Genomic DNA, 9,066 nt, shown 5'->3' on the forward strand with positions numbered 1-9,066 from the left:
AGCCCCACATGTGGCCATGGGAAACCTCTGGAATGACCTGCTGTTGGCCATCACCTCCCTGTGGAACCAGCAGCGCAATCCTCAGCAAACCCATCGTCCTGAGCAAGGAGTGCCTCGCATCCAAAAGCTGCCCTGCCCTTCCCTGCTGGACCCAGAAGTTCAGGTGGAGGGTACGGGAGAGGAGGAATTCACTGCTCCAGCAGACAGTCATTGCTCTCCTTATATGTATGTCTTCAGCCTGTTGTCACTGTCTTCATTTGTAGTTTTGTGAATTACTTTTAACTTATTTAATAGGCTCTCACAATAGGAAAAAAGACCCTAAGGAAAGAGAATAAAAATTGTTTCCTTGCTAAGACCTTGCCTGGCAAGTTTCAGCTCAGAAACCCCAGAGAATGCAGAAGAGATTAATGAAAATGCTGAGAATCACCATAATAGTTCCAACTACCCTCACCAGTGTCAGCAGGCTCAGCAGGGCCTGTCATTAGAAAGCCCCCTTTTAAATGGGTGTCCCTCCTATTAGTTAAATTATCTAGACTGTGGCGAAGAATATTCCAAGGTGACAGAAATCAGAACAGTACAGACTGCTAAAAATGAAAATCAGATAATTGCTCATAAATTACTTCTGGGATCTTTCAAGATCTTTCAGTCTTGCTGACTGAAAGGCAAGTCATTTGGAATGCAATAATTAAAATAAAAGCTGCAACGTGCAGGAAATGTAGTTGGAAGGAAGATATTAAAAGATATATTGTACCTGCATAAATTATCATCTGGTTTTCAATAGCATCGTGAATTTGCTCTTATTCTCCTTAAACAGTAAGTGTGGATGAGAACCCTGGCATGGAGACCAACCCTGGCTCTGGTCCCCAGTCTCTTCCCTGGATCTTCACACGTATTCTAGGCAGGGGTAAAAAGGATATTATTGTCCTTTTTCACACTTTTTCACCAATGCTGTGTCTGCTTAATGCTCAGTGACACCCACCCTTGACACAGAGGACTAGCAGATTTTCAAGGGTGGCACAGCCACCCCTCAGATCCCCTCATGACTTCAGTCCCTTCGGAGGAGAGAGACTGCCCCGCTCACGTGAACTGAAGGAACAATCCAAAATTTCCTCCCCTGGGATGGGACCTCAAGCCTTCACCAGAAAATATTTTAAACAGAAGGCCTTTTCTCCTAATTTTGCACATCTGAGGCTAAAATTAATGTCACTTGGTGCTCAGCGGAGACACCTCTATATTAGTTTTTTTCAGTAGTTTTAGATGAAAGCTGCTGAGAGACGGAAGGGGTGCTCTGATGAGCTGAAGGTCAAGACATCATCACCTTTTCAGCTGTATTCTCTCTTCTTTTTCTGATCATCCCACACAGCTACCAACTGTTTGGAGGAGGATAGCCAGCCAACTCCAGAAAATGTCTGTTAAAAATCCATTTGACTCTCATTTACTGTTGACCACGTTTGGTCTAAAAACATTAAGAAACTATTTCACCCTTCTTGGCATTTATTGGACTACATGGAGATGTTTTCTCAGACTTTTCTTTTTATTTTTTTTTAAAAGCCAGACTGTATTTTGTTAGTTACCCAGAGGATTTCATGCATGGGTTACTCTATAAAGAAGACTTATTATTCCCTAGTGACAAATATGGTTCCTCTCTGAGAAGTTGCATAATAACTCAAGTGGGATGAACAGGAGTTTTCTGTTGGTGTTAAGGTTCACAATTAAATTGGGGACAGTTTCTGCTATAAGAGGGATAGATAACCAATTTTAAACCACCTTTTAATTTGTACTGAAGTACAAATTGTACTGCAAGTCTTCTGCCCCCAAGTTACAGCTGGGCACCGAGAACAGGACAACATCAGACACCAACTAGTGATTCTCTGTGGTTACCCAGAAAAAAATTTGGTTCTCCCAACCAAATTTATAGCTAGGAGGAGGCAGCGGAAGCTGTAAACTGAGGGCTGGAACTGTTATCCTGATCTTAGTAAGGCCAAGGATTATACAAGCATCTGAAATTTCCTGTGCTGTTCAAGATGAGGCAGGAGACAATCCTGCAGGACAACCACTGTGGCATGGACAACACCGTCTGTTCCTGGGGAGGAAAATGTAGAATTTTTGTCTTCAGGGCTGCTTCTCTGCACTTTTTGCCAAAACTAAATTAACCCCGCGAACATAGAACAAATGTACATATATTACAGGGCTCCTTTCATGAATAAAGGATGCCAGGTCACCTAACCTCCATCCAAATGAGCAGCACAGGAAGGGAGAGAGGAGAAGTGAAGGTAATTTGATGTTACAGCAGGGAGGAGGTGGAGGTTTACATACAGCTGAATCATTGAACAACCCAATCTGTCAGAAAACAGCAAATATCACAAAAATTCACATGATTTTCATCAATCTGTCCCCTGCCCTAGCACTGATGGAATCTCCTCTTGCTGGTTCTCAGAGACCTTGCACAGTGGAGACATCACAGCCTCTTGGCACAACCCTTTGCAGCATCGATCTCACTGCAATGTTGGACCTCAGCACAAAGGAAGGGACAAGAATGATTTTACCAGTTATGATATCATTCCCCCACAAGTGATGCTTTTCCCCAATCCCATCACCTAAAGCTCTATTAAAACCTGATGGTTAGTACATGTCCAAAATTTCCATTACAGTGAGTCTTTACCATTCCTCCTGCTCTTTCGGTTTAGGAAATACTTTGCATAGGATTCAGGGCATGCAGGTGGCAGTGTTTCTGCAGCCTGACCTTTCTATAATCTGTAATTCTCTGTGGCCGTGGTTTCACCTTTATCTGGAAACATATGAAAAAATGTCTTTTGGAACAACGAGAAAAAGGTTGGATAAATAACTGCCTATCAGCTTCTGGGATGTGTGGGAAGAATAAGGATAGTTATCCCTCAGTGAATGCCTGAAATGAGCAGTCAAGAACAAATGAAAAGCTCATACTCCTATTTTATGACTACATCTCAATGTTACATTGAAATGAAGCCAGTTATCCTGAGCCCTACCTGGGCCCTTCAGAGTTCAACCACAATAGGCACCATGGGGCTGGTGCTCAGGGACACCACTGAGGTGCATGTCTGCAACACATGAGCCCACTCTTAGACATGTTTAGGAGTCAGGGTTCCTGGCTAAATGCATTGAGACGGACTGTGTGTTGTCATTATGTGAGAGGTATGCGTGTGCAGCCCAGAGGAGATTAAATTTATTTATAGACAGGGAAACTTTGAAGTCTTTCTGTGCGGGAACCCACTAGAGAGCAGATGGAGATCAGGCCACAGAGTTGGTATTTTATGATAGGTATCGGTTTCTGCACTGCCAGTTTCACGTGCTCCTCTTAAATTTCCTTGCTCCTTTACCACACTGTTTCTCTATACTTACTGTTGAAAAATATTTACATGAAAAATGTTCAAAAGGGAGAGAGGTTAGCAAAACTGTCAACTGGGTTAAAGATATTAAGCAATTTTTTCCCATCCTCCATGAAGTAGTAGATTCTAGCTCAGCTTACTCAGGACTTCTAGCAGGCTGCTGTACTCACAGGAAGGTGCTTTCTTAGCTTATTTTATGCATCAGTTTCATGTAGAATAATTGTCTGCTTCTGTGAGTGAAGAACATATATTTTCTGACAGAGATTGTTTATCTCAAGGGCAAACTGAATGTAGATCTTCAGCTTGGAGAACATCAACTTTTTGTGCAATTTAGCTAGCAAATCACAGAATCATAGAATCATAAATACCAGGTTAGAAGGGGATCTCAAGGATCTGGTCCAACCTTGTTTGGAAAAAGCATAGTCTAGACAATATGCCCCTGTCCAGCTGAATCTTGAAAGTGTCCAGCGTTGGGGAATCTAAATGTAAAACCATGTCTACTCTTGAGGACTTTCTTCAAGCTGGAGCAGATACATTCTCAAAAAAGACTGTGAAAATGTGATCATATTGAGTCTGACCTCAAATCTTAGTACTTGAATATGTATTAACCTGGGTCTGAGAGCTCCATTCTCTTGCATTTTTTGCGTGGTAGATCTTTATATTCTTCTCTCTCTCCTCCACCAACAGCAGGAACTCTGACTTTTCAGATAAGCATCCAGCCATGTAAACCTCTGTATCTAAGATAGAGAGACAATAAAACTGAGACTGTTTTGACTGCCCTCCCACAAGGTATTTCTATGTTTTTCCACCTACACTGCCTCTGCCCAACTGATCAGGGCTCATCCTTGCACCTGAATGAACTGGACCATATTTTTGGTGAAGAAACAGGAAATATAGAAGAGAGGGTGTCGTGCTGCGCTGGCTGAAAGAGAAGGACAGAAGGAATAGAAGGAAGAGGAAGGGAGTGAAGCTGCCAAATGCAGCTGCAGCGTGTGACATTGGGAGAGACAGCATGGAGGGGACAAGTACTCACGGGATGGTGCAAATTATGCAATTTGTTTACTCTGCAGTGATGAAACAGAAAGGTCAGTTTCTATACATCCTGGCTTCTAGGCTGGCATATATGATTCATATATATATATATATTAAGTCTTCTATATCTCTACAGCTCAGGCTGCCATTCGTCTCTAGTCTTCTAACAAGCAGGCTTTTGAACAGCATTCACGCTCACTTTTTAAGTTTCAAAAGAAGCGTCTCTTGCTGTAGAGGCTGCTGCTAATGAGAGATGAGGCGAAGTGAGGAGACAGCACTACTCCAGGTCGTCTCTGTGTTGAGCCACCCTGTGCTGTGTGAGCAGATGATAGCAATGTGCTCCATCACTCTGGCTGCACTGTGTGGGTCAGAGTTTGTGTTAGCACACAAGTAACCATTAACCTGGCCTTTGCAGCTGGCTCCCAAAAACATTTCTGAGCATTCACCTCTTGTTCTGTATATAACAGTTGCATTCAAGGAAATGTCAGCGAGCAAAAAGATATGACAGGAGTCACAGAAAAACAAAGTCATAGAAACACAGAATTCACCTTGATCTGGGCAAGTAGAGAAACTCTCTCTCACTGGCTTGATCTGTGCAAAGCGAGCTGCACTTCAGCTCACCGTCACAGGAACAGGTTGTGGCCAAAAACTCCCTTAGTTTTTTCCACCACTGGGCATGCACCCAACATCTGGGTGGCATGAACTACAAGTTTGACTGGTTTGCAGTAGGAAGACCTATTGAAATGGGTGCTCAGCATCTTTTAGCCCTTGGTCCTTTGGGATTTTATTCGCAAGCAGCGGAGTAACTTCTCTCTCCAGCCACATCCACTTCAGGCTAAACACTAGAGGTGTTTGAAATACTGAAGTCTGATAAGATCTCCTAGTATGTACCTGGAAGGGTATCTCCCCCTGTTTTATAATTCAGAAAATACAGGACTGAGAAGTGTGTGTGCACAGTGTTATATTAATAATGCAGCAGAGTTGTCTGACCAGACTGGTTGGATGGTGCCATTAGAAGTTTCACTTGCTTCTGTGGCCCCACCTGCTCCCCTCTACCCTCTTCAAAGACCAAACACATTTCTTTTTAACATGGTTGGAGAAGCTAGGAAAATAGGTAGAAGTGCAACTACCTGCAAGTCACTGCTGCTGTCAGGGCATCACCTAAGGATGCCTCCAAACCTGCCTCAGTTCCACTGACACATTATAATTCCCAACCAGTAAGAACCCACAGAGGCATAGAGAATCCCAGTACCTCTCCTCTTCCTTTTTGCAAAAACACCTTTATCAGAAATCTCCCCACACTAGGAGCATCAGTTCAGTATCAGCAGAACATAAAACCAGTGATTGAACAGTGTCTTACTGGGAAATTACCACACCTTTGGAGGACATCAGAAATAGAGGAAAAACTCTACCCAGACCTGGTACGACTTTGATTTGTTGTGTCCCTCAAAATGAAAAGTGATATCTACATAGTCTCATGGAGACCTGAAAAAATACAAGAAAGATGACTCTTGCTTAGTTAAATTTTTCTAAAAACCCACAATACTCACCGCCTGCTGGCTCTTTCTCAGCACAAGGTTTCAGGGGCTGGGCAACACACAGCTCGGTGAAATGGTTATACCAAACATTGAGCAAAAGCCCTTCTCATTTACAGCTCTTCTTCTTTCAGCAACAATACAACAGGGATCAGTTCTATCTGCAGTACAGCACATGCAGCACAGAGCTGTGCAATTTATACACCCTCTTCTGTCTTAAAATTCCCAAACTACACCATACAAGCAAGGAAGCAATAAAAGACATGGTGCACAGACAAGGCTTACAGCCTGCACTCAAGCTCTGATGCTGTAAAAAATGCCTAGCTGAAACAAAGATCTAAGTTTCACATTTATTTAACTTTCGAACATCATATCCTAGGTTTTACAGTGATGGGCACTACAGAAAACACAATGAGAAATAGATGGGTAATTATGGTGGTGGTTTTGACTTCTACCATCATCTAAAACTGTAGTAAAGTCAGAAGACACAGGTTTATGCTTCTTGAGATACATGTTTAAATCTAGTTTGTGTCATAAGTGATGTGAATGTAATGGTCACAGCTTGACTCCTAACCAGTCTTAGATAAGTGACTTCGATTTAGAATTAGGTGTGATTTTCTGTATCAGAGTGCATGTACTGCAGTTTGGTACAAATCAGTGTGACTGGCAGCACACTCGGGACTAGGAGGGAATAAGGAACCTTATTTCAGAAAGAAAGTTGTAGACAGTGAGGAGTGTGGAATTTCCCTGGGCAGCTGCCCACAGCCTGCCTGCTCCTGAGCCTGCAGCCTCTGCACCAGCTCCAAGCGCTGAAATTTGTGAGAAGCACTGCTCGGTTTAGGAAGAGAAGAAGGGGCAGACAGAAGCAGCTGGTGGGAAAAAAAAAATTGTTATAAGAACAAAACAGACATGAAAGGTGTTTTAAATGGCACGTATGTATAGATCACAGGGGAACTTTGAAATGCACGATTAAGTATTGAAGTAGCCATCATACAGTCCATAACCCCTGACTGTTACAGAAACCCCACGCAGGCAGGTACCGCTCGGGCTGCAGCATCCTTTGATGTCCAGGTACATGACAAGAGCGTGAATCACCGCACGGCGAGAGACCGGACAGAGCAGATCCAGTCCCGAAACGGGGTCAACGATGAGCAGCCTCACCGACCGCGATGATTGTCTGTGCTTCTTCCCGGGAAGGCTTGTGCCGTCCGGCGTGGGTGGCCCTGGCTCCACAGGGGTGTGACCGGGGCACACGGATCTGCGTGGGGTGACGGCTCACCCCCATCAGCCTGTGTGGCCCCACGGGGACGCTCCAAGGCGGCAATGCCCATGCACGGTTCCTCAGGGTGCTGGCTTGGCCCAAAGCACGGGAAGGCGATGTCGGGGGCCAGGGGTTCCCCAGCGGGGGTGTTGCGTGGGGCATCCCTGGGTGGCGGTGTCCTCGCGTGGGGCCGCCTGTCCCCCGTGTTCCCGCGGCGTGCGAGCCACGAGAGGGCACTGAAACACAACCGAAGGGATGAACCGCGCTCGGCTCCTGCGCCAAACGGGGGGTCTCCGGCGGTGCCACCGCCTTCCCTCTCATTATATCTTTAGATAAAATTCCAGAACAAAGGATCAACACAAGGATCTGTTCATTGCGGCACGTTTCAGCTGTCCCTTACCAGGTCTGAAACAAAACCGAGGTTGGTAAACACCTGACAACGAAACGCTTCGTGCGTTGGGAGCTCGTAAGATGAAATAGGACTTTCTGTTGCAGTTGTTTGTCAGGCTGAAATGATAATTGTATCGAAATTCATTTTTAATTAAACTGATGTGCTCTGGGAATCTGCATTGGCATGTATGTGGTGCCCATCATTACTGTATCGGTGGGCTTTATCTGCACAATCAGTTAAGCTTAGTATATTTTGATTGAAATTCTTTCAGTCTTTCAGCTGTTACTTCCTCCTTCAGATTATCATTCATATAATAGCTGCATTTCATGCTTATCCTATCCTGAGTGATTACACGAATTATTCTGCCACTATTTTTAATTCTTCCCTTATTCCCCCTCACTTTCACAATCCTTTTTATTATAAACTCTTACTGTTATGAGGGAATTTGGTGCAAATCAGTTCACACCTTTTTTTAACTATAAACCAGATGTAAGAAACCCCAACACTAAAAACATGCAGAACTGAATGACTATCATTCTTGATAGCTGAAAATATGCCACTAAGACAGTATGAAATATTTTAAAATATAATGGGATTATGTAAGGTGTAAGTACGAAAACAATTTTAATAAAATATACCCTTACAGGTTACATTTTCCAGGAGACAACCTCCACAAAAAAGGAATAAAAAGAGAGCCTGTTACTGTCTTTTTCTACACAATATATTTTATTTTACTTCATGCATATTAGGTTTCTTTTAATTTTTTTAAGCAACCTTAGCTCATCTTATATTAAAAAAAAAGAAAGAGAAACTAAGAGATTCACAGGTTTCTTGTATGAAATAAAAAGCTTAAAACTGAAATTATTTGAATAAGAGAGATTTTGAACCACATTTGTCCAACAAATCCAAATATTAACTTCATTAAAAATAATTTCTGCAGATAGTTGTATCAATTAATACTCTCTTAAGATTGCATTTTCTACTGAAACCCCTGGAAATGTATTTTTTAATCTCTATTTCATATTCATTGTCTCTCATCTCACTGGTATGGCACTATTTATAGTTTAAGTATAAATTTTAGTGCTGAAAGCCCCAATCCCAAACAGCCTGCATTTCTAACTCTGTTAGAAATAAGAGACAGGATACAGAGGGAAGCTCAGAGGAAGGAATAGCATCAGAGTTTGTTTTTACTTCAGTAAGAAGCATCACATAAGTGAGAAGAATCAGTGTGACTATGTTTGTGCAGGACAACAGTTCATGTACAATGCTGACAAGGGACAGGACTTAACCTAATAGCTTGTTTCCATATCTCACTACCTCGAGTCTAAGTAACATTCAGCCTGAACGAGGCATTTATTTCAATTTCTGAGTGCTAAATTCTCGTCGGTTGTAACAGCATCATTCTGGCACTCAGCGTGGACCTGCACCTTCCATTAGCAGCTGTGAGGGCACTGGGATCGCAGCAGTACCAAATAACCCGTG

General features: G+C 43.0%; 1 protein-coding gene across 1 annotated transcript in view; it reads right to left on the bottom strand.

Moving 5' to 3' along the window:
* Positions 1–7,514, bottom strand: part of HABP2 (hyaluronan binding protein 2) — a 43,595-nt gene extending 36,081 nt beyond the window's left edge. Inside the window, exons 1-2 of the mRNA XM_027740001.2 lie at positions 7,094–7,514; positions 3,975–4,102 (exon numbers count right to left, since the gene is read on the bottom strand). Coding sequence (XP_027595802.2) covers positions 3,975–4,102; positions 7,094–7,514 — 549 coding nt within the window. The remainder of the gene's footprint in view (positions 1–3,974; positions 4,103–7,093) is intronic.
* Positions 7,515–9,066: the final 1,552 nt, after the last annotated feature.

Source organism: Pipra filicauda, unplaced genomic scaffold (genome assembly GCF_003945595.2).
Source record: "Pipra filicauda isolate LSUMZ 115617 unplaced genomic scaffold, ASM394559v2 scaffold397_size650280_pilon, whole genome shotgun sequence".
Taxonomy (NCBI): domain Eukaryota; kingdom Metazoa; phylum Chordata; class Aves; order Passeriformes; family Pipridae; genus Pipra; species Pipra filicauda.